Genomic DNA, 26,624 nt, shown 5'->3' with positions numbered 1-26,624 from the left:
TTCTGTCTCTTCAGTTTTGTTGTGATACATTCGCCGTACATAAAATGTTAATTGGAAACTGCAGCTGGCCTAGAATGTGCTAGTATGAAAGTATAGGGACAGTTTGGTAGACGCATGTAACATGGCTACTTGTGAATCACAGTCTCCTGATAACGTTTTTGGATAAAATTCAAGGTGCTGGTTGTCACCCATAAAGCTCTCCGTGGTAGAAGGTTTGATTATGTGTGAGTTTGCTTGTCTCCAAATATCTCAGTCTGTCCCACAACTACACAACACCATCTGTGATGAGTCCCTGTTTTTGTTTTTTGTTCTATGATCACGTGTATCTAACAATAATAATGATAATGATGATGATGTTGGAAGGGACCTGCTCAGGCAGGAAACCCTATACCAGAGGTAGGCAACCTTGGCTCTTTTATGACTCGTGGACTTCAACTCCCAGAATTCCTGAGCCAGCATGGCTCAGCTTGGAAACCTCTCCCTTTTCCCTCAGCGTGGCTGGCTCAGGAATTCTGGGAGTTGAAGTCTATGAGTCATAAAAGAGCCAAGGTTGCCTACCCCTGCCCTATATCATTTCAGACAAATGGCTGTCCAGTCTCTTCTGCAACCGGCCAGCGTGGATGAGGATGAATTGCCTCCTGCGCAGGGCAGAAAGGAGGCAGGCTCAACAGAGGTCGGTGAGGCAACTCATGAGGAGGCAGCCTCACCCATCTTAATGAGCTATACTGACAAGCGCCTATTTAGTCAGATGAGTGGAGCAAGGGGTTGTTGGAATCTTATCTTACTCTACTGCACCAAAGGGAGTTGCAAGTCAATGCCTTTTCTTTCTTTTTCCCCTTTTCACCCACTTTTCCCTTCCCTTTTCCCTCCCCTATTTTTCCTATTATTTTCTTTTGTATTTTATATTATAAACTAATAAAAAAAGGAAACAACCACCCATTCTCCTGCCATGTGCATGCTTCGCTTTTGTGACTTCGGTTTCCTCGACTCTGGATTGTGCTGCACTTGACGTTGTGTTTAGACCCTGGATTGGTTCATGGATTTTGGACCTCTACCTTGGATTTTGTGGACTTTTGCTTGTGGACTTGGTAACTGACTGAGCAGTGTTGGACTCAATGTCTTTGCATTGGGTGCAAAGGGATTAAAATTAAGGGGCTTTGATGATCACTAAAGTGCTTAAAACCCTTGTGTGTCATGCAGGTGGACTAAACCAGGACATTATTCTATGTTCTATGTCTTGCTGAGCTACTTTGGAGAGTAGGGTGTTTGATCAATTTGAGGGATAAATTCCATATAAAGGGAATGTAAAACAGCTGAGCTGAGATTTACGAGATGTTGAACTATTGCACACCTCCTTTGTTGTGATAAAGACAACGGCAGTAGTAAGGCCTGCTGAAGTGTTATATGGCAAAACTGCCCATCTAGCAGTTCTAACCTGTTTCGAACTGAACACTTTTTATTTGGCTTTGGAGACACAACCCTCTTTTGACATTGAACACAAATTACACAATAGTTTCAACTGTCAGATGTATTCCCCTTTAATATCAGACATATATTTGCAATAGGAAAAACGGCACTTAAAACCACGCTGTGACTTGAATTTGGACCAATCTTCCACAACCAGACTGCAAGCAACATGCATCCTATTAAATAATCTGACCTGCCATTAAGTTCTCTTTCCTCCTTCAAGTTTGATTTCTACCCCTGATAGCAACTTACAGTAATATACCACAAAACATTATATTGGAGGTATCAAACAATAATTAATTGTATGATCTTTCCCCGGAACCTGAATTGTCAAAAATGAAACAGGACATACAACTTCAAATATCAAATTGTGAAAGCATTGAAGTTCAGAGGAAGCCAAGAAATTTCCAGAATAATTAGGCATAAACATTTTCATAAGTGGAAACAAATGCATTGGAGACATTCTAAAATATTAGCCAGTTTGCTAAAATAAAAACAAGACGCCTTTGGCTTCTATATCTAAAGCTGATAAATAAAAGAGTTTATATGATAAATTAGAAAATATGAGTTTAGAGTAAAAGACAGGGAGGGAGGGAGGGAGGGAGGGAGGGAGGAAGGAAGGAAGGAAGGAAGGAAGGCTTCCCAGATATAAAAATGGACTGCAGATTCTTAATATTTGTACAAGCAAAACTTGTATCAGTAAACTACATATAGGATGGGCAGTCCATCTACTTTTTTTAACTTGCCCCATTAGCAAATTTTTAGATTAAAAACTATTATTGAATAAAACATGTTTCCCTTGAATAAGCACATAAACTTCAAACACATGACCATAACATTTCTCAGGTTTATACTACACCAATGGAAAATGAATTGTGACATTAGTTTGTTATTTCACTCATGGACATGCTCCCAGATTTTTTTTTTTTTAAAGCCACAACAATCTTTTATGAAAATGTCTTTTTCTAGCAAAGGTACAACTAGATTCTGGTTAAGCAGAACATAAACACATGAAATATTTTCTCCTGCTACAAATTATTCCTTCAAAGTAGAAACACAATACAGTATTTGTAAAAGGTTCCACTTCTGTTGGTAGTTTAGGATCCTTGTGTGACCCGGCTTGTATGAATATCGGCATAAAACTTACAAGAGTATTAATCTGTTGAGCAATGCTAGTAAGGTTTAACAATCCAAAACAGGAATTCCATTTTGGGATTACCAGAATTCTGGTAATCTCCCAATTCACAGGGCTGCAATTCTTGAAAGATAAACATATGATAGGTAGTGGTGAGAGACACTTGCGTGGGGCATGGGTAAGGCCAAAATTATAAAGAAAAGTGGAAAACCCAAGAAAAATATCCTAGTTTATTTTCCTGAATTAGGACTTAAAAATAAATGGTGTGTATGTTTTCTTATTTAAGAATACAGAGAGAATATCTTCCTTGCACTTAAAAATAATACTATTATACCATGGCCTGGCCTAAGACTCAAAGGGTGCAATCTGATACTAGTGAATGATTCTGAGAACTAGACTCACCATGTCTAGGGAGGGATAACTAAATCCTGAAATTTGGCAACCCATGTCAATCCTGCTGAAATTAGACAGCTGGGCATGGTGGACTGTAAAGCAGGTTTTAGCCCAAAGTACTGCAATACAAAGTACAATCTGGGTTCAAGACCTGAGCGTCACGCGATGGGGTAAGCTCCCATTACTTGCTCCAACTCCTGTCCACCTAGCAGCTTGAAAGCATGCAAATGAGAGTAGATTAATAGGTATTATTTCAGTGGGAAGTTAACAGCGTCCCGTGCACCTTTGGTGTATAGCCATGCTGGCCACATGGCCACGGAAATTGCTGAATCCCTCATCCAAGAAGCGGAGATGAGCACCGTGCCCTAGAGTCAGACACAACTAGACAGGGAAACCTTTACCTTTAAGTTTTACTGCAATATTAATTTTGGCTAATGTTGTCTTTCTTGATTGCCTGTATGCAATGTATTGCACATTTGCTAAGAGCTTTTGTTTCTCCTACAACCATCAGAGAACCAACATTCAATTGTCTGCTAAAGATAGTATTATAATACTGCGGAACGGGGTGTGTGTGTTGTCTGTAACGTATGTTCTTGGGAAGATCAACCTAGCAACTGAAAACATAAGCTGAGCTGAAACCGTCAGCGCAATATTTTTCATGCACAGTTGACATATTTAAAAAATTACAACAGAGAAAGAACCTGGGAAAGAAAGGAAGGAGAAAAATGTAGGTCACTGAGAAAATTCTGTGGAGTAATGGAAGATATTTTGGGGCCCTCTACCAATGCTGTTGGTAGAGAGTTATTTCAGAAGCACTGTGTGGGGAAGAAAATAAAAGATTTCATCTGGAAACGAGGATGAAAGTTGTTGTTGTTTTAACAGAAGTTTCTATCTTATTTTCACTGAAGAAAGAATATAAATATATATACAAAGGCCACTGCTGCTATGTCTGCCTCTTGTCAAGCTAGGAATTTTGTTGCATCCCAAAATGATAATAATCCCTTCTGTTCCTAAGACCTTGCTTCTTAATACTACACCCACTTTGGGGACAAGGGAATGGTGCTGCTGAACTGAGATAGAAGCTGTGATAACAATCTCAATATAAACACAGATTTTCCCACCACCACCCCTGAGAGTATATACTTATGGCATGGGTTGGGTGTGTACATCTCAGTGCTTTAGAAAACGACAGATGTATTCCAAAACATCCTTTTTGAATGCCACTCCAATTTGATGGACAAATTGGACTCTGTTTGAGATTTGAGCAGGTATCAAAATCAGCCAGGATGTTGTGGAGCTGGTCGCCTCTTTCCGATGCTATAATTTCCATCTTCTTAAAGCCAGGGTGGTGCTGCATCCATAACACACGGTTGTTACAAAGGAAAAAATCTGCAGCGGAAGAAGAGGCATGGAAGGAGAAATAAAACGGAAATGTGTATCAAAGTTTGGTGGCTGTGCTGGTCTTTAATGTTTTGTTCCCTAGGTTGTTATTTTCACACAATAAGCATTGCATATTGCACTTCTTGAAGCATTTAGCGTTTCATGAACTTAAGGTCAGTATTGGTCTTACTTCATAGGAGGAGCATGCACACAGACATGGGTGATGTGTAATCTTTTGTTGCACGGTGGGCAAAAAACCCAACACTGGGTACCTATTTATTTATTTTGGAACCCTGAAGACCATGAATACTTAAGAGAGAGTGCAATGCAGTGGTTGGAGCAGAAATCCCCAATCTTTGGGTGCTGATGAAGAGAAAGTGGAGAACAGGCTGTAGGCACTTTTGCAAAATGGCAGCCTAGAAGAGAAGGCCTTCTCCATGGCACCACCTAGCCCAGGGGTGGGGAACCTTGGCTCTTTTATGACTTGTGGACTTCAACTCCCAGAATTCCTGAGCCAGCCATGGGTAGGTAATGGGCAGCATGGAAGAATGGCTCACCATCCAGATTGGGATCCAGAATGTTGGTGCTGCCTGGATTAAAACAGCTCCGCCCTCTTCATAACTGGAGAGTTTGTCTCTTAAAAGGGAACTGAAAGTTGAGTGTGGGTGTGTCAAGAAGGGAGTCAAGCCAGGAAGGCAGTAGAGATGCCTCCACCCCAAAAGTAAGCAGTCTTCAGGAAGGACAGGAAAACTGCAATTCTTGAGAGGCAGAGCTGAGAGGCAGAGCTGAGAACAGGGGAGGAAAAAAGCCTGACCACAGTCTGCAAACTCAAGCAAGCCCATTGCATGTAGCAGAACTTCAGAAAGCAGCTCCAGAAACAGAGGATCGTGAGTGCTGGCAGAGAGAGAAGTCATTTGCCAGCCTACAGAGGAGTGAAAAGGGTTTTCACATGCAGATAGACTGAGAATGGGCTACAGGAGCAGAAGACCCATCAAATGACTATCATAATTCAGACAGTCATTAAATGAAGGGTCATAATTTGAGGATGACCTGTAGTTAGATTTGGCTGATCCCAGAACATCCCTGAGTGATACTCACCGCAGCTGCTATGCTTAAATTATATTCATGGCTATCTAGAAGTGCTCCATGGCTGGTGGTGTTGGAGGCGAGATTGGTGGCCTTAAGGGGGTGACTGTGCAAAGACGTTGTTGCAGTCTGCAGTAAGAAGGTCCCAAAGTAGAAGACAAAGACGGCTGCGTGGTAAAGGAAATCCTGGGGGGGGGGGGGAAGCAAAAATGCGAAAGTAAAAACTGAGAAGGCCGAACGTTTGCAGGCATCAAATGATTTGCTGTGCAAAATAGATTATGTCCCACGTGATCGCAGTATTCTCGTATGTATAAAAGTTAGAATTGATTTGCGGAATTTTTTAGCCTCGGGGCTGGGATTACAACACAGTACCCAGGAGTCTGTCATTCCTGTGGTCCTGCCATGCAACTATTAACCAGGAATGATCTTGCTTAGCTTTAGGAGGCCAAAGGTGGGCAGAAGCAGTGACCTACTGAGACATATTTTTACTAAAAGGAATGCATGAGGTAATATTATCACTCTCAGAGTGATCCTCCTGTCCTCCCTTCTGCCTGCCGTTCCCAAAGCTGAATCAAGAAAACGTGACAAGCTGTTGAGGCCAAGCAGAGAGCAGATGCAACTTTTTAAATGCCAAGAGCTCCTTAAGTCTATCCATCTAATTTCTAGCCCTGTGTGAGTGTGTTTGTTAGTCTTAACTCTTGGAGAGGGCAGGGTTTTTGGCAACATTTTCAGAAGAGGCATGCTACTGTATTTCCTCCTTCCTCTTCCAAAGGCTAAGAGCAAGTGATTGTCTCAAAGTCACCCAGCTGACTTTGTTTCTAAAGCAGGACTAGAGCTAGTTTGGTCTAAAGCAGGAGTAGGCAACCTCGGCTCTTTTATGACTCATGGACTTCAACTCCCAGAATTCCTGAGTCAGCATATACTGACTCAGGAATTCTGGGAGTTGAAATCCATGAGTCATAAAAGAGCCGAGGTTGCCTACCCCTGGTCTAAAGGTTATGGCACCAAGCTAGAAACCAGGAGACGGTGAGTTCTAGTCCTATCTTAAGCATGAAACTTGCCTGGTTGACACTGGGTCAATCATCAGGAGACTGTGAGTTCTAGTCTCACCTCAGGCATGGAAGCTGGCTGGGTAACTTTGGGCCAGCCCCTCTCTCAGCCCAAACCACTTCACAGAGTTGGTGTTGTGGGGAAAATGGGAGGAGGAAGGAGAATTAGTTATGTTCATCACCTTGAGTTATTTATGAAAATAATAAACGTGTGATATAAATAAATAGATCAATCAAGGACTTTATTTAAGTGGTGAGTTCTCCCTATTTTGCATGGCAGGATAGGACCCTATCCATAAAAAGCAACCAACCAACCAATCAATCAATAAAAACCAATAAAATGTATTTATATAATTTATAGAACCATATATAAATAAATACATTTTATTGGTTTAGCTGTCCATCTCACAATAGAGACTTTAGGCAGGGAACAGAGGATTAAAACCCCAAATCTGAGAAATAATATAGAAAATACTAATCCAAAACAATAACAATAAAACATATTATGGAGTCTAAAAACAATCCATTTTCAATCAATGAAGACTAAAACAAGAAATACACCAACATGGCTCACTGACTCTTCCAGACCATACGCCAGAGAGAGAACATTCAGGTCTTCAGTGTCTTATGAATGGCCTAATGCAGGGGTCCTCAACATTGGCAACTTTAAGATTTGTGGTCTTCAACTCCCAGAATTCCTCAGCCAGCTTTGCTTTGCTGGCTGAGGAATTCTGGGAGTTGAAGTCCACAAGTTTTAAAGTTGCCAAGGTTGAGGACCCCTGGCCTAATGCACAGTGCTTGGAGGAACAGGGCTACAGTGGAAGCACAATCTTCTCTGACCTTCATTGATCCATGTATGTGCACATACCGTGTTTCCCTGAAATTCAGACCCAGTCTTATATTTTTTTTGCCTCCAAAAGAAGCACTAGGTCTTAATTTTGGAGAATGTCTTACCTTAGGACCACCGCAGCCAGGCCTCCCAAGCCCCAACACCTGTCGCGCTGCTACTTGACTTCTTCTGCAGCCGCTTGCCGTCACTTGCGGCTGAATGCTATGTGACACATTGCGCCATTGCCGCTCCTCCCGGCAGGACACCGCATGGTGCTTTGTGCCATTTCTGCTGCTTGTGACAGGACACTGCGTGGCTCTTTGGGCTGTTTCTGCAGCGGAAACAGCCCGAAGCGCCACATGGTCTCCTACCACGAGTAACAGAAGCATCCTGAAGCGTGCGAGCAACGGAAGCGTCCCAAAGCACTGTGCAAGCAGCGGAAGCGTCCCAAAGCGCCATGCGGTGTCCTGCCGAGAGGAGTGGCAATGGCGCAATGCGCCACATATCATCCAGCCACAAGTGGCGGCAAGCAGCCGCAGAAGTCAAGTAGCAGCACGACAGTTGTCGGGGTGTTGAGGCCTGGCTGTGGTGGTCCTACTGGTAAGGTAAGCGGGTGCAAGGCACATGGGACAGCTTCACCCCCCTACTCCTGCCCTAGCTTGATTTTTAGGGGTGCACCTCGCCCCAAAACTAGGGCTTAGTTTTGAAGTAGGGATTATATTAGGCCCACACCCAAAAATTAAGCTAGGGCTTACTATCTGGCTGGGCCTAACTTTTGGGGAAACATGTTAAGTATCAACAGAAGAGAATATTTGTAGCTCAGAGTTAAACTCGGGGATCTTTGGTGCTCTCTGAACTTGGTTGTTTTCTTGCAGACGTTTCATTACCCAACTAGGTAACATCATTTAACATAAATGATGTTAAAAGGGAGTGCTGGGCTTGCTTATACATACATACTTGCCTGGTCAGTGGTGGTGGAGTGTTCTTGGTGGTTCCTTACACATGCACATAAGAATATATGTGCATACCCCCAAATGAATGGCAATGTGTTGGATCATCTTTGCAATGAACTAACTTCCACATAAGTACTATTTGAACAAATTCTGCTGCAAGACTTTTTAAAATTCAGGCCTATAAAACTCCTTGGACCTGTATACTTAGAATTCCCCAAAGCCCTTAGTTAGGAACTTTGTCTTCTCTTGAATAAACTTATCATCATATCCATTCATTGACTGCTAACTGGTTTAAAAAACAGAAAACAAAGATGGGGGAAAATAGAGAGTTTTTCTCAACAAGGGGGAAATTAAATGGCCCACAACCTATTGATTTTTCCAGGAAGCAATCATAATGTGCTTATGCCAGAGAACATAAGTAAAACTAATGGCCAGTCTCCTTCAGAGGTTTATTGTTCTCCTGTAAATGCCTGAGGATGGTTGTGAACTTATAATCAAATTGTATCCCTCAAGGCAATTCCAGTCACATCACTGAACACAACCCTATTAACAAACCATACAGCAGGAAGCATGATTTATATGAAGCCCAGGAAGAAGGAGAAACATTCATTCAATTTTAATACACGTCTATTAATTTGCATTTCCTCATTCTCCTAGGTGAATAACAGAATAACAGAGTTGGAAGGGATCCTGGAGGTCTTCTAGTCTAACCCCCTGTTCTTTCATCAAACTTGGTCATCTATGAGTTGAATTTGCAGATCGGTGTATCCTTTGTACATAATTCTGTACAAGAATGTATTACAACACAGAAAATTGATACTAAAATTTGGTATTTACAGAATAGGGGAGAAAATTATGTCAGGAGCAAACTTGTGCCAGACAAAGGGATGTTCAGGTGGATTTTTTAAAAAACAAAAACAAAACCATCCTAGAATTGCTCATGACAAAGCAGAGCTGACATTTTAAGTTTCAATGTTCACTTTAATAATGAGCAATGGCCTTTCCTTGTTTACCGTGCAAACAAAGACAGAATTTGCAACTTTCCAGAACAAAAGTGCCCTTACAATCCTTCCTCTTAATCCCCAAAAGGATAAATAAAAATGTTAGAAAATTCTGTTTTATTATACATAAATGGTAGCAGAGGCTTATTATATATAGCCATACAGAGCAAAATAAAGTGTACAGTGTACATAGTCACCAAGGGCCTTGCTGCTTAATGGTTTCAACTGTCATAGGAAGCTTTCCTTAGAACATAAAGGAACCATAGATTATAACCATAGATGCAAACTAAATGCTGCCTGAATAATTCTGTAGTTGTTGCAATACAAAATATATTCTAACACGTATTCCAAAAAGAAAAAAGAAAGCTAAAATCTACAGCAATGGCATTAAAAGAACAGACAAGTAAAGCATCGTGAACTTCTATCTTTACAAGTACAAATGCATGTACAAACATTAAAAAATAACACATCACTAAGCTACAATCACATTAATGGAACTGTTCCTCATTCATGTGGCTTTATAGCAGGGCGTTTCAACCTTTTCACCCATTGTACCACTTTTAGGATACGGCAACATCCGAGGACCACCCGTCGCCTAGCAAGGTGTCAAAAACTTGATGACCCCCCCCAAAAAAGGAAAAAAGTGATAAAGTACAGGTAGTCCTTGACTTACAACAGTTCACTTAGTGACTGTTCAAAGTTACAATGGCACTGAAAAAAGTGCCCCCCAAGCCACAGCCGAGCAAGACACCTGCCTGCCCGCCCGGCCGCGCTCTTCCTCCTGTCCAAGGTTTTCATTGCTGTGAGCATTTCTGTTGAGGATTGGCAGCGGGGGTGGGGTGGGGTGGTGTTTGGTTTTTATTCCCCCCCGTCTGCTTGGAGGTTGCAGCAGGTTTTGGTCACTTCACATGACCCTGGGACACTGTGACCGTCATAAATATGAATCAGTTGCCAAGCATCTGAATGTAAATCACACGACCCTGGAGATGCTGCAACATCTGGCGCTGATCCTGGTGTTTCCACTGAGCCCTGACAACCCTGCAGCTCCAGCCATCTCTCGCTCAGGCTTGTGCGGTGCTGCTGCCAGTTCAGCTCATTCCCCTCCCCCGCTACCACTTTTCTAGGATGGTCGCGTACCACCTGCCAGGTGCCAATGTACCACAGGTGGTACCCGTACCACTGGTTGAAAATCCCTGCTTTATAGCACAGTTAACTCTTTTGGATTTGGGCCTGTGTATTCAACAATTCCTCAAGTAGCTCCTTACAATTGCCACTCTTAAAAGCAGTCTCAGCTCCCTTCTCTACTTCCTGTGGTCTCCCAATACTCACAAATACAGTAATTCAAGAAAACGTTAACTTCAGATAAAATGTACACGAGGAACATGCATGAATAAGCCATTCTTTCATCAACCATGTAGATTTTTTTTTTCATTTTTGCAATACTTAGCAGCAACACATTGGGCAGTGACAACTGATTTCTAGCAATGGGTTTTCTAAAATTTAAAAAAAAAAACATGATATGGACAAATCCACTTCTGGAAATGCCTCTGACTTGTTTGCAGTTTTTAACTTGCAGCCTTTTTTTTTTTTTTTTTTGCATGCTTACCAAACGGTTCCAGTCGATGGCAATTCTCTCTCGATAACTGAAGAGAAAGACCGAAAGGAAGGAGATGGAAGTGAAGCAGGCTGTCACAGATACAAACATCACCCAGCCCTGCAGCAGGGGCAAAGGAACTTTTGTAGCAGCCACTAGTATCCATACGAGGGCTCCAAAAAGCTGTAAAATACAACATATAAAGAAGCGTAAGGAAGCATACGCAAGCACATGCCTGATATGACACTATTCCTTTTTGTGACAAAATTATATAAAGTATAGAGCAGGGGTAGGCAACCTTGGCTCTTTTATGACTCGTGGACTTCAACTCCCAGAATTCCTGAGCCAGCATGGCTAAGCATGGAAACCTCTCCCTTTCCCCTCAGCATGGCTGGCTCAGGAATTCTGGGAGTTGAAGTCCACGAGTCATAAAAGAGCCAAGGTTGCCTACCCCTGGTATAGAGGAAAAAATGCTAAGCAAAATAAAGGCAAAAGGTAAAAAAAAAGGAATATAGTACGGTTTAACGCACTGATACTATTCAGTATAACTATCCGCATCTGCAGCATATTTCTTGATTTCAACATGTGCATATAACTCTTCATACATTTGTCTTTCATTCTTTAAATTTCCTCATCTCTCTGTTTTTCAGGGACTTACCAATTTTGACCAGCCATGACTTTCTTCCCTCTCCTCTTCCTCTCAATTCAATCATTAATGAAACACTTTTTTAAAAAAAATTAAGACTGAAATACATAGACTCTGTGCACACATTCTTAAATACAGCACTATTCAGATTACATTAAGTATTAAGTTACTTATTGGACCAATTTGGCTTCATAAAAAGCTGAATTCTTTTCTACTGCAATCGCCACCAGGAGACTTGGCTTTAAACTTAGCCTTACAGCTTCTATTTATTATTAGTTTGCTTTTCTTGTACGAGTCTTTTTCGTTATCTCTTTACTGTATTTTACTTCCTTTCTTCGGTCTATGATTATAAATTAGAGCACTTCATTAATTTTCCAACTGGGCCAGGACTCTGTATTATCAAGGTTAATGATAATAATAATTTATTAAATTTATATGCTACCCAATGCTCATGTCTTATGTAATAAGAATTTGGTGTCTCTCCTGCAAACTTAATAGGAGTGCTCCAGATTTTTGAATGCTTGAATAGGATTTGCACTATTTACCACCTCCACAAAAAATGTGGAAATTAAAAATGCTACCATTTGCTAGAATGCCTTCAGCAATCTGTCATCTTTTCAGAGTGTTCAATTCATCTGGTAATGGTGTAGGATCTCCTACTTGAACAGGGGGTTAGACTAGCACAGTGGCCCCCAACCTTTTGGCACCAGGGACCTCATGGAGAAAGATTTTTCCGCAGAATGGAGGGGCATGGTTTTGCGTGCTTCCTGCATCCTGCGGATAGGGCTTCTTCGCTTGTTTGTGCGGCCCGGTTACTGGCATGCCACGGACTGGTGCTGGTCCATGGACCAGGGGTTGGGGACCCCTTGACTAGAAGATCTCCAAGTTCCCTTCTCTTTTAATGAAGAGAAGGACGAGGGGGGACATGATAGCAGTGTTCCAATATCTCAGGGGCTGCCACAAAGAAGAGGGAGTCAAGCTATTCTCCAAAGCGCCTGAAGGCAGGACAAGAAGCAACGGATGGAAACTAATCAAGGAGAAAAGCAACCTAGAACTAAGGAGAAACTTCCTGACAGTTAGAACAAACTTCCTGACAGTTAGAACAATTAACCAGTGGAACAACTTGCCTCCAGAAGCGGTGAATGCCCCAACACTGGACGTTTTTAAGAAGAAACTGGACAGCCATTTGTCTGAACTTTCCAACTATTATTATTATTATTATTATTATTATTATTATTATTATTATTATTATTATTATTATTATTATTATTATTATTATTATTATTATTATTATTATTATTATGCTATTATATCTTGTTCTATGTTGTAAAATCTGTAGCCAACAGAGTCAATGATCATACTGAGTAGGCATTATGGGAGTTGAAGTTCTATAAATCAGGAGGACACTAGATTGTGGAGTGTTGTGATAGAAATAAAGCAGCTCTAAATCATTGGATTGTTACAGGTCAGTTCTTTTAATATAACACAAATGCTCCTATTGAGCAGGGCACTGTTGAATATACATGTAGTCCTTGTTTAGTGACCCCAATTGGGACCGGAGCTCAATCATTTAAGTGAAGCGGTTGTTAAGTGAAAACACAACTATGCTTACAATTTTATTTCAGCTTTTCTTTGCTCTATAAACGTGTGAAGGTCACAACTGCAAGGACTGGTTGCAAAGCTATTTTTTAATCACTGTTATAATTATGAACAGTTATCTGAGACAGTCACTAAACAAGGACTACTGATATGTTTTTTGGTAAATATATGCAGCTTGCCCCCCCCAAAGAACTCCCCTAAACCAAAAACTACTCAGAAAGTAATTATATACACATAATGTCCAGGACTGGTGTATCTTAAATTGCAGAATGATTGCAAGTGATTCTGTGGTAAATCTCTTCCTGTCACTTGCTTAGGAAATCAATGGGATTTTTTTTTAAAAAAACAAGATGTTAAAACAACTTGAAAAAAGAAATTTAAAAACAAAACAGCATTACTATTAGGCAAAAGGGTTGATTTTATACTGGTTCTTCTTTACCCAGTCATGGAGAAATTAATCTGATATACTTTATCATTTTATCCCCATGGGAGAATGTCCTCCCCTGCTTTAAGCTGCAATACGATATCCACTTATCTGGGAATAAAATTCTCCTGGACATAATGGGACTATTTTAGACTGCACAGGAATGTAGTATGATTCTTATATTATTCAGGCATTTGAGACACAGCTGATACTTCTTCTAGGTCCCAAAGCATGTTTCATTCACAGAACAGTCTGGATCAATCTACTTGTGCTTCTTTAAAAACCTAGTGTCTGATTTGGCAGTGCATTATCCCAAAATAGGAAAACACCACAAAACTGGTCTAATTGTTTCAACAAAAAACACACACGAGAAAAGCATATGAGTACGTTGTGTGCTTGTCATAAATTCCATCTAAGGTCACTTCCCGCATGGGGGAGGACTGCCAACATGCCTGTCAACATCACATCAGCAGTAGCTTGGTCAATGTTTGGAATCAGTATTTAGGATAATTTGGTCTTAGATGATTAAGACTGCAACACATTCAGGTGGTCCTTGACTTACAACAGTTCATTTAGTGACTGTTTGAAGTTTCAATGGAAAAAAGTGACTTATGACCGTTGTTCACACTTAACAATGTTGCAGCATCCCCCGTGGCCAGGGGATCAAAATTCAAGATACTTGGCAACTGATTCATATTTATGACGGTGGCAGTGTCCTGGGATCATGTGATCACCTTTTGTGACCTTCTGACAAGCAAAGCCAATGGGGAAGCAGGATTCACTTTGCAACCGTGTTACTAACAACTGTCGTGATTCACTTAACAACTGGGACAAGAAAGGTCATAAAACAGGGCAAAAGTCACTTAACAACTCTTTCACTTAACAGTGGAAATTTTGGGCTCAATTGCAGTCATACATTGAGGACTACCTGTATCGCTTTTCTGGGAAGTAAATCCCACTGCATCCAATGGGATTTATTTTTAAGCACAGATGCATACATTTTATTACAACTGAATACCAAATCAGAATTGTGGGAAGCAGTTAATGAGAAAACAATATATTCTGAAACTATAAGCAGAAGACCAAGGAGAGGCAATGAAATACCGTGTTTCCCCGAAAATAAGACCGGGTCTTATTTTTTTTTTTGCCTCCAAAAGAGGTACCAGGTCTTATTTTCGGAGTAGGCCTTACCTCATCTCTGGCACCGACAGCCTCACCCAGCCGGTCCACTTCTTCTGGGGCCAAAGTTCTGCAGCTGCATTCAGGCCTGCATTTTGCAGTCAGGCCCTTCTGGAAGGCCTATGCACCCGAGAATTGAGCAACAGATTCAATCCATACCTTGGTGCTCAGCTGCTGAGGTCTTGCAGAACCGAACTACGGATTGAACCCATAACTCGGTTATTGGCTGCTCGTCTGTGACTGAGAAATGCAGGCCTGGCTGCAGAAGAGGCCTCAGAAGAAGAAGTGGGCCGTCAAGGAGAGGCTTGGCTGCAAGGTAAGTGGGTGCGGGCCAGGTGGGGCAGTTCCACCCCCCCACCCCAGCTTGATTTTTAGGTGTGTGCCTCACCCCAAAACTAGGGCTTATTTTTGGTGTAAGTCTTACTTTCGGGGAAACACGGTAATGTATAATCAACATCTCAACTTCTAGTAACCTTATGGTTAGCCAGTTCAGCCAGTCTTCTTGACAACAATATGGAAACGGTTTGCCATTAACCCTTGTTTGGGATGATTTTTCAAATTTCGCATGCAGTCTGTATCTCAAAAAGTTCTTGATGGACTGCCACCAAGATATTACAGGTAGTCCTCAACTTACGACCACAATTGAGCCCAAAATAGCTGTTGTTAAGCGAGACAGTTGTTAAGTAAGTTTTGCCACATTTTATGACTTTTCTGCCATAGTCGTTAAATGAATCGTTGAAGTTGTTAAGTGAGTAACATGGTTGTACAGCATAGATATCATACAGAGATTAATCCAGCTTCAGCCTCTGACATCTACACGTAACAGATCTAACAGTGATCTTTTGACCAGAGATCTGAAGGCAATGACTGGAAGTAATCAAACTCGTTTCTCTTAGTGCATATAATAAAGCAGGGGTCTTCAAACCTGGCAACTTTAAGACTTGTGAACTTCAACTCCCAGAATTCCTCAGCCAGCCATTCCTCAACTTCTAGTAACCTCATGGTTAGCCAGTTCAGCCAGTCCACAAGTCTTAAAGTTGGCAAGTTTGAAGACCCCTGTAATAGAGAAATATGGAAATACTTTGGAGGGCTACATCAAAATAGAAGAGTGTTGCTGGTGGGGTTTTTTTGGTTTTTTTTACAGCTACGCCTCTGTGTCCATGTAATGATTCATATTCCTGTTACCAAGACAACATAAGTAGGATTTCAGTCCCAACGCCAATTACTACTGCAAGCCCGAGAACTTAGTTTCAGTTGATGCAGCCACAGGGATGTGTCCTTCGCATTGCCCAGCTACGGCAGTACAGCTTTGTTAGGGCACATTGCCTGCGCTACTGTAGTGCTGCCAAATCACATGCATAACATCCCAACACTATGGAGCTATTCACTAAAAACAAGTTCAGGCATTTGAAACAAACAAACAAGCAAAAAAAAGAAAAAGGCTGTCAGTCACAACAGCTCTCAGCTCCCTTTCTGGATAATGAAAAGCTTCCAAAGAGGCTGTAAGTATATTTGGTTGAACATACTTGCAATCTCTCATGAATATGAGAAGCCTGATTATGCAAGACTAAGACTAAGATTAAACTAAGGAGAAATTTCCTGACAGTGAGAACAATTAACCAGAAATTGTGCGGACTCCATCGCTTAAGTCATTAAAGAAGAGATTGGACAGCCATTTGTCTGGGAAGGTATAGGGCAGTGATGGCGAACCTTTTAGAGACCGAGTGCCCAAACTGCAACCCAAAACCCACTTATTTATCGCTGGGTGCCAGGTGGGCGTGGCTGTGGTGTTCATGGCAGACTAGGTGAGTGTGGCCAAGGTGGGTGTGGTCACCTCGATGTTGCTCGTGGGGAGGGACGCCTGTGGGGTCTGGGCAGGGTTGGGGGAGATCTGGGGGGTCTCTGGCAGATGGGGCAGTGGGCTCATCCTGCAGGGTGAGGCAAGCGAGTCAGGGCGGCGGTGCCATTGTCTCAGGGCAAGGCGAGGCAGAGGACCCTGCACACAGAGGCCAGCGAATGCATGGGGGCCGACAGTGTCCGTCAGCAGCCACAGCCTGCTGGCCCCTCGACTGGTGCACTCCGGGGCTCCGCAGCCCGCCGCCAGCAGTTCAGAGAAGCCGCTCTGAGCTGGACGGATAGCCGACAGCTGAGGAGGCAATGCAGTGGGTCGTGCCTGGGAAAAGAAGAGTGTGCGAGGCCAGGAGGGATGGGATGGAGGGGAGCGAAACCAGCCATGCTGGGATGCATCCGGCCACGTTGGACCTCGGTGAGTTAGCAGGCGCCTGGTTGAAGAGGGACGGTTGCCATCTCGGGGCACAGAGAGGGCTCTGAGTGTTGCCTCTGGCACGTGTGCCATAGGTTCGCCACCACTGGTATAGGGTCTCCTGCTTGACTAGGGCATTGGATATTAGAGGACCTCCACGGTCCCTTCCAACTCTCTTATTCTGTTAATTAATCAGTGGAACATCTTGCCTCCAGAACCCATGGATGCTCCAACACTGGAGGTTTTTAAGAAGAGACTGGACAACCACTTGTCTGAAATGGTATAGGGTTTCCTGGTTGAGTAGGGGGTTGAAGACCTCCAAGGTCCTTTCCAACTCTGTTATTCTGTTAAGACTGTGCTCCCATAGAAGGCTTTAAACTTGTTGAATAGAATGGAAAAGCCATGGAAATATCTGAACATGTCCTGTATTATTTTCTCTTTTTAATGCTTGAAGAGGACTTGGTGAGCCTGATTTACTGGGATTATGGAGGAACTGTAGTTGAAGCAGCAGAATAGAAGGGACAGTAACAGATTGAACAGAATAACAGAGTTGGAAGGGACCTTGGAGATCTTCTAGTCCAACTTCTTGTTAAAGCAAGAAACGCTATACCAGGGGTCCCCAACTCTGGTCCGCAGCATGCCAGCAACCGGTCCGCACAAACAAGCAAAGCCCCATCCGTTGGATGCAGGCAGCACACAAACCCACACACTCTCTGGTCTGCAGAAACTTTTCTCCACGGAACCGGTCCCTGGTGCCAAAAGGCTGGACCTCTGCCCTATATCATTTCTGACAAGTGGTTGTCTAGTCTTGCCTCCAGTGATGGAAAACCTATTTCTGAAGGCAACCTGTTCCACTGGTTGATTGCTCTCACTGCCAGAAAATTTCTCCTAGGTTGGATCTCTCCTTGATTATTTTCCATCGTTTCTTGTCTTGCAGTGCTTTATAAAAAAGATTGATTCCCTTCTTCCTTATGTTTTTGTTGTTAGTTGCGAAGTCGTGTCCGACCCATTGCGACCCCATGAACAACGTTCCTCCAGGCCTTCCTGTACCATCTTCTGGAGTCCATTTAAGCTCACGCCTACTGCTTCAGTGACTCCATCCAGCCACCTTATTCTCTGTCATCCCCTTCTTCTCTTGCCCTCAATCTTTCCCAGCATTAGGCTCTTCTCCAGTGAGTCCTTCCTTCTCATTAGGTGGCCAAAGTATTTGAGTTTCAACTTCAGAATCTGGCCTTCTAAAGAGCAGTCAGGGTTGATCTCCTCTAGGACTGACCGGTTTGATCGCCTTGCAGTCCAGGGGACTTGCAGGAGTCTTCTCCAGCACCATAGTTCAAAGGCAGCCCCTCAAATATTGGGACACTGCTATCATGTCAACCCTGGTCCTTCTTTTCACTAGGCTAGTCATACCCAATATAGTAGAATGACAAAATACAGAAGTTCCAAAGAAACCACTCTAATATGGACATTGGGGCAGCAGAAACCACTTTCAACTGCAGTCCCGCTATACATGTGTGCTAGGACACTCACATATCTCCTACTTGGTGGGACATGGGCAAGATAGTCTCTAGATTAGAAACTGGAGGTTGCGTAGAATACACTAAGCATGATTTATACAGAATAGGATGGTTGTTGCACTTGTGGCATCATGGTCAAAACTTCTTCCTGTAATAGTCTGACTCCCAGCATCTATTAGACACAGATCGCAATGTATGACAACTGCAGGAACACACATCCTGTATGAAATAAGACTGAAAGTGAGAGTGATCTGCCAGAAGAATAAGAGGAAAATAGACATAATGAAAGAGGATGTGGAAGCTGCTTGGAACAGGGAGAGCAGATTTCTCATCCTAATGAGAAGTACAAAAAAGGATTTTTGGTGGGATGATGATGTGAAAGAAGCTGCAGATGAGATAAAAATGCATGGAGGAAAATAATTACTGCAAAATAAGAGGCAGAGAAAATACAGAACCATTTTGACAGAAATGAAAATACTTTGGAAGTGGGTGAAGAGGGCTAAACAAGGAACATTTAATTGGACTTAAAGATAAAATTGATGAAAAGACCTAAGTGTTATAGATATACAGTATGTGGATTTTCTAAGGACATTTTTAGAGATTTGTATAAAACGATAATAATCTATGCAACAGGGGATGGAAACCCACTTGCATATTAGAACCCAAGGGGGGAAAAGATGAAGTCATCAATGGGGTAACAATGTTGTGAATTATGTAAAGTTTTGTGCAAATATGAAGTTAAAGATTGGTTGCCAAATGTGTGAGAATAAATGAGGTAAGATACAAGGAAAGTGTCCATGAATTTTCATTCTAATTCCATCTTCTTCAGAACTTCGACAAAGGGGACAGGTCTTTCAACTCCAATTCTCTATTAAAAAAATATCTATGACAGTGTTTCTTAACCGTGGCAAATTTTCAGACGTGAGGACTTCAACTCCCAGAATTCCCCAGCCAGGATGGTTAGAGTCCCCATATCTTAAGTTGCTAAGGATGAGAAACATCTATGCCAAAATAGGAGAGGATTGTCTTATGCAAACTAAGGCAGAGATAAAGCCTCTTTAAAAGTTTTCAAGAAATGATGATTTAGTATAGGGCGTTTCAACCTTTTCACCCATTGTACCACTTTTAGGATATGGCAATATCCGAGTACCACCCGTCACCTAGCAAGGTGTCAAAAACTTGATGACCCAAAAAAAAGAGGAAAAAAGTGATAAAGTACAGGTAGTCCTTGACTTACAACAGTTTGCTTAGTGACTGTTCAAAGTTACAATGGCACTGAAAAAAGTGCCCCCCAAGCCACAGCCGAGCAAGACACTTGCCACCCAGTGGCGTTCTTCCTCCTGTCCGAGGTTTTCATTGTTGTGAGCATTTCTGTTGAGGATTGGCAGCAGGGATGGGGTGGGGGGGTGTTTGGTTTTTATTCCCCCCGTCTGCTGGGTGGTTGCAGCAGGTTTTGGTCACTTCACATGACCTTGGGACACTGTGACCGTCATAAATATGAATCAGTTGCTAAGCACCTGAATGTAAATCACAAGACCCTGGAGATGCTGCAACATCTGGCGCTGATCCTGGCGCTTCCACTGAGCCCTGACAACCCTGCAGCTCCAGCCATCTCTCGCTCAGGCTTGTGCGGTGCTGCTGCCAGTTCAGCTCATTCCCCTCCCCCGCTACTTTTCTAGGATGGTCGCGTACCACCTGCCAGGTGCCAATGTACCACAGGTGGTACCCGTACCACTGGTTGAAAAGCCCTGATTTAGTAAGTCTAAATGTCCCACTGGATTAAAGAGGCAGGAATCATGTTGTGGTTTCCTACCGGCTATCCAATCGGGAATTTAAGAAGTCCTTCCAGCGTCTATCCAGATAGTTTCTTGTCTTACATGATCATAGAAGCAAAAAAAAATTGCCCTTCAACTTAAGTTTGGTCATATTTACTCTCCTGCAAAGTGAAAGAGGAAATTGACTTTATGATTCCTGGGAGAATCACTGCAGTGCACTGTACTTAATGCACTGATTCTGAAACATTTCTAGATACCACCAGCAATATTTTAACCCTATTTCCTACTGTATTCAAAAAGAATAATTCTCCAGAGAATTTGTTATGTAGGAAAAGATACACATATCACACAGATGTCACTGGGTATGTAAATATTAGTAAGCTGCTTAGAGTCACCACTAGACAAGATGGGTAGCAGATAAATCAGAGGAGGGAGGGAGGGAGGGAGAGAGAGAGAGAGAGAGTCACTTAATTTCATTTTTTCGTGCCAATTCACAGTCTTTGTGTCTTAAGATATTAAAACATTGTAGCATCCCAATCAACATATGGATATTGTATAAATAACTGAACTAAGGAGTGAGATCACGCACTACAGTAACCTGAACTGATTTTGCCTGGTGTTGGCTTATATGTGACTCCAGCTATTTCAGTTGTTGCCACAATCAAATAGCATGCAATCTGTTAAAAATAATAATAATAATTCAAGCACCAAAAGCCATACTAAGCGTGGCTTCTCAAATTTTTCCCAAACCTTTTATGAGAAGTGGCCATAGCCAATTATTGTATCTTCTACATAACAAAGCAATATGTTATGCTTCTCTGTCTCTCTCTCTCTGGGGTGTGTGTTCCTGTTCTCCTATAGTGTGACTACTGTATGGGCATGTATGGGTGTGTTGGGAAGCATGAATCAGATTATATAAGCCCACAGTTCTAAAGCATGCGAACCAGGAAGGCAGTGGGAGGTAGGCTTAGAATAGAGAAGTCATTAATATTAGTAGCTCTTGACTTCTCTGTGGTACCGCTTGTCCTCTAGGATAACATTCCTCTCCCCCAAGATCCAAGTAGTTGTTACCTGATGTTTTGGAAGCCACTAAAGAGCTGGTTATGCTCCTAAACTCTATTGGATGTACTTCCTTCGGTTTTACAGGTAGTCCCCGACTTATGATCACCATTGGGACCAGAATTTCCAGTGCTGAGCAAGGGGATGTTAAATGAGTTATGCCCGATTTTATGACCTTTCTTGTGCCATAATTGTTAAGCAAATCACTGCAGTTGCTAATTGAATCAGCTGGTTGTTAAGCGAATCTGCTTCCCCCCATTGAGTTTGCTTATCAAAAGCTGGCTGGGAAGGATTGAAACGGCTATCAGATGAAGATCCTGCAACTGTTGTAAATAGCTACCAAGCAAATTTTGACCATGTGACTATGGGGATGCTATGATGGGCCTAAGTGTGTGGATTGGTCATAAGCAATCTTTTTCACTGCTGCTAGTTGTTTTTTTTGGTCTTTTGGTACTTAAAACAAAAAGAATAATTGTAAGCTGTCCAGAGTATTGGGAACTGAGCAGCCTATAAACTTTGGAAATGAAATAAAATTAAAAATAAATAAAAATAAAAATGGCCAACTACTCTGACCACCAGGGAAAAATATCTGATTTCCTTTCATTATAGCCTCATTTTCAGACTTTATTTTTAAAGGCTTTTCCCATCACATTGAATTCAGCCCAATTCTGCTCTATTTTAGAGAGTTATTCTGCTGACAGGTAGACAAAGAAAGTACCTACCATTTACATAATTTATTTCCACGTTTATTAGATTGGAAAAAATAAAAGAACAAAAACACTGTTTTAAGTAGCTTCTTGTTATCCCTCTCTTCACATTAATTCCCCTCCAGAATGGCGAACAAAATGGATTTGTCCTGCAATAAAATAGCATATTTTGATAGCAAACAGACACAAAAATGATAGCAGCAATATATGCTATCCATTTTGTTAAGAGCTGGCTTTGCACAATACCTTTTACCTGGTTACTGAGCTAATTCATTTTTCAGCTTTGCACAATCCTCTGTATTGTAAGCTAATTAAATGGGACAGGTTTCTCCATCCAACTAAGTCATTAAAAAAAAAAATCTAAATACAGTAATCAAAACTAATCAGGTCTAGCATATAATTTGAATATAGCAGCTAGTTTAACTCACACATGAACTACAGGCAGTTCTCAATTTACGACCACAACTGAGCCCGAAACTTCCATTGCTAAGTAAGACAGTTGTTAAGTGAGTTTTGCCCCAATTTACGACCTTCCTTGCCCACAGTTAAGTGAATCACTTCAGTTGTTAAGTTAATAACACGCTTGTTAAGTGAATCTGGCTTCCTCGTTGACTTTGCTTGTCAGAAAGTGGCAAAAGAGGATCATGTGACCCCGGGAGATTGCGACGGTCATAACTACATGCCAAGTGTTTGAATTTTGATCACATGACCATGGGGATGCTGCAATGGTTGTAAGCGTGAACAAAGACCCTAAGTCACTTTGTTCAACAGTGCCGCTGTAACCCTGAATGGTCACTAAACAAAAGGTTGCAAGTCAAGGATTACCTGTATTGCAATACCCTTTCAATGGGGCTATCCTAGAAGATTGTTTGGAAGTAATGCTGGTCTAGATTGTGTCAGCGCAGGCAATGATGGACAGGACAGGACATCCCCTTTTGTCACCACTAATTTGTGACCTGCACTGGTTACCTATCGGTTTTCAGGATGTAGACAAAGACTCACTGGTGTGAGATGGGCGGGTACACAAATTAAATGAATGAATAAATGAATGACTAAAAAGCTCCTCGTGGAAGTAGACCTGGTTATTTGAAGGAGTGCCTATCTCCAATAGTTTCTGTAAGACCTGGCACATTGGGTGTGTTATACATCCTTTTAATTAAACAGTACTTTCATTTAACAGGATCTAGGAAATAGGCCTTCCTTGTCATAGTATCAGTCTCTGGGACAGTATTTTCCCAGAGATTCATATAGGTCCCACCCTGATGGATATTCTAAAGATCCTTGAAAATCTAGCTAGTTTACCTGAACATTGAGCCTCCATTAGTTGTTTTTTTGTAAGCTATGTATTTTCTTTTCAGATATATACAATATCCTCTTATTTTACTGTTCTTGCTTTTTAAAGGGCAAGACGCCCAGAGTCACTTGCAACCAGGTGACCTCTAAATTTAATATAATAAAATAATAATAGTTTAATGGGTTGTGTGAATCCAGCTGCTGAGCAAATTGCAAATCCAAATGTGTCTTGTTCGGCCCAAAATGTTACATATAGCCAGCTAGTTATGATTTATTCCATAGAATAATATCTGGAAGGCCTGGGTACACAACTCCGTGGGACCAGTAGCAGCATTGTGCTAGAGGAGACTTGCAGAAATCCCTTGGGGAGTTTATCAGAGTTCCTTGTTAACCAAAAAAACCACCTATTAAATAATATTTAACATTGTGGCCATGCAGAGTGATGAGACAACGTAGGGAAGAGCACCAAGGAACTGCTCACAGCAGTTTAGTCATGCCTTCAGGGATAGAGTAACCGAGATGATGTTTCAAGAGCCACAGTTCAATCTTATGTAAGCAACGACAGGTAGAATAATATTTGAGGAAGACCTGTGAGATGTTAGCCTTGTGAACGCCTATCTAACTGCATTAATCACTCTTACTTTCCTCCACTAACTTGGTTACAGGAAAAAGCAGGTGAGACAAACAGGACATCTTTGTTTTTCAGACCACTTGTCAAGTGCAGGAAATCAGGAAGCAAGGCGGTTCAAATAGATACAGGTTTACTGCATGCTAACACTCTCTACAAGAATCTGAATTACTAACGGTCAAAGCGAATTGGCAGTAGATAAGAGTCAATGGAATTCAAGGTGGGCTGGACTTAGACCTCTTATGGGCACAAAGGGACTCAAGGCTGATGATGCACTTGACCCCTCCCTCAGGCTCAGACTGTTATCTCCCACATCATCAAATAAAACCCTTTTGGTGCTTTGTCTTCCCCACTGATTGATTGTCCCTTGTCAACATGTTGACAAAAGACATTGAGAGTCTCTGAAATGTCCACATGGCTGTAGAAGGCAACCCAACAATGTCATAAAGTCATGGAAAGGAATGGAACCATCTGTTCGGAGATTTTTCTGATCCTACTTTTAATCCTCTGAAGACATCTTTTTCACTTTTATGACAAATTTTTGGATTATTCCTCTCCCTCCAAAATAATTAGAAGTAATTAGTATTTTTTTTTGAGAGGGAGTAATTTTGAAGGGGCAATTTGGCCACTCTTCTGTTGAACTGATGCAACACCATCAGCAAATGCTGGGGATGGTGTGCAGACCATGTTGGTCATCCCTGCACTAAATCATGGTATCATATAATGGGTGAGCTGGGCATTATGACATTGCTTTAAGCTCACCTGTCAGTGAAGACGAAGCCAGCAGAGGGTGAAGCCCCAGTCCCTAAAGTGGGTTGGTGATGGGACTTTTCTCTCTGATAATTGGACTGCTAAGGGGCATTCAGATGAGTCTTGTGACTTCTCTGTTACCTTTGCAAAACTTATCCTTAGTGTACCCTGATCCTGTCTCTGCAAAGAACAGCATGAAGAATGATATTTAGACAGGAGCAGGCGGGCAGGAAGTGATTGGAGGAGTAATAACAGATTGCAGTTTCAACAACAGGTGTGCTCGAGAAAGGTGTAGGAGAAATACAGAGATTAGAATATAGGAAAACACTGCCAGCTTTTGGTTTATTGGCAGTATGGGAGCCTAAAATCCAGCAAATGTTCTGTCTTTAAATGCTATCCTCTCCCTGGTAACGAAATCACCCAGTCTGAGACTTGCTCACATCATAAAAAGTGTTACAGGAATTTTAGGAACCTTATTAAAGAGAAGCGATGGCAAATCCTACCTCTGACTGACTTTAGTGGCACGTAATCATTTGTCATCACCACAACACCTTTTGTGCTGGTTTGGAAACAAAATGAGCTGTTCTTGAAAGAAAAGGGTGTGATGCTATAGAAAAGGCTGAAAAGGAAGTACAATTGAAGAGGAGATGCTCTGTGGGTGCTGTGTCTCATCTTGGCTTTTAGAGATAAATTTCCTCAGGTACAAAAGCAGGAAGAGAACTCCGCCTGTGATTCTAGGAAGCTAGTTATATAAAACTGGGCTAAATTACCTGATGTCTTAATTTGCCCAAATTGAGAGGCAAAGGGGATTTACAATTAAATGAGAGAGCAGGAAGCTTTTAATTAAGTGGATCAGGGAGAACCAGAGTGGGTCTAATGGACAAATGAGTAAGAAAGGACACACTAATAAAGTGCATTCCCACGATCATCTAAATTTTAAAAACAAGTTTATTTCCTGTGTTCACCTATTACGCCATGATCAAATCAATAAACCGTGTCAGGGCTTAATATTCACACCATATGATAAGAAAACATTTGGGTACTCACAATATGCTAGACCCAGCCTCCATTTTATCTTTGCTTAATCTATTAGGCAGTTCTAGAAATGCAGTTGCCACCAGAAAAATAACAGGGGGGAAATGGATATATTCTACTGTAAAGGCCTTGGTGAAAAAAAAACAAACCGTAACATAAATAGGAACTGAGAAAAGCTGGAGCTTGAGAATGATGTGGCCCGAAGTTGGGACTAAGGGCCAGGCAGCTGTTTTCCTCTCCTTAGCTGACAGCTGTATGCAAGGTGCAGAATCCAACAGGTGTATCTGCTTCCCAGCATCAGGCTGCAAGACCGATCTGTGCGTAGTCGGGTTTTGTTTTTTTTCCAATCGCGGAAGTCAACTTTTCTTGATCTACCCAGCTACCTACCAGATCCAGTCCTCCTACCAGCCGTTTGCTTTGATTTCTCTTTAAAGGGGACTCGGCCAAAAACCAAGCAAGCAGCAAGGGCGCTCCTAGACGCCTGTCGGGGGAAGAGGGGACCCTTCCCTCCCGCGATCCCGCTTCAAGGGATGGCCGGGGCGAGGCCAAAGCTGGCGGGGAAGCACCTGTCCCACCTGTTGCCCCTCCGCCGCCCCTGGCTCTTTCCCCTCTCCCTCCTCCTCCCGGCCCTCGGCCACTCACGATCTCCAGGCAGACGAAGGCCCCCGAGTAAGTGCGCAGGATTTCCACGCCGGAGGGCAGATTCACGCGAGGCGGGGGGTAATAGGCAGTGGCGTTGGGCGGCGGAGGCATGGAGCCCCCGCCTCGAGCAGCGATCATGGCGCGGAAGGATCCGAGCGACCGGCCGTGGCGGGAGCAGGAGCGGGGAGCCCCTGACGTGGCCTCGCCAGGTAGAGGCAAGAGT

At 42.3% G+C, this 26,624-nt stretch overlaps 1 protein-coding gene across 1 annotated transcript; it reads right to left on the bottom strand.

Annotated features, from left to right (window-relative positions):
* Positions 1-3,687: 3,687 nt before the first annotated feature.
* Positions 3,688-26,624, bottom strand: MAL2 (mal, T cell differentiation protein 2). The gene is made up of 4 exons (XM_015817386.2): positions 26,402-26,624; positions 10,900-11,070; positions 5,474-5,647; positions 3,688-4,384 (listed from the first exon to the last, which is right to left on the bottom strand). Exons 1-4 carry the CDS (start codon positions 26,537-26,539, stop codon positions 4,313-4,315), a joined length of 555 nt encoding a protein of 184 aa, XP_015672872.1. The 5' UTR covers positions 26,540-26,624; the 3' UTR covers positions 3,688-4,312.

The sequence above is a fragment of the Protobothrops mucrosquamatus genome, unplaced genomic scaffold (assembly GCF_001527695.2).
Source record: "Protobothrops mucrosquamatus isolate PMUCROS unplaced genomic scaffold, P.Mucros_1.0 scaffold583, whole genome shotgun sequence".
NCBI classification, from domain to species: domain Eukaryota; kingdom Metazoa; phylum Chordata; class Lepidosauria; order Squamata; family Viperidae; genus Protobothrops; species Protobothrops mucrosquamatus.
This window is presented reverse-complemented; position numbering and strand designations above follow the sequence as displayed.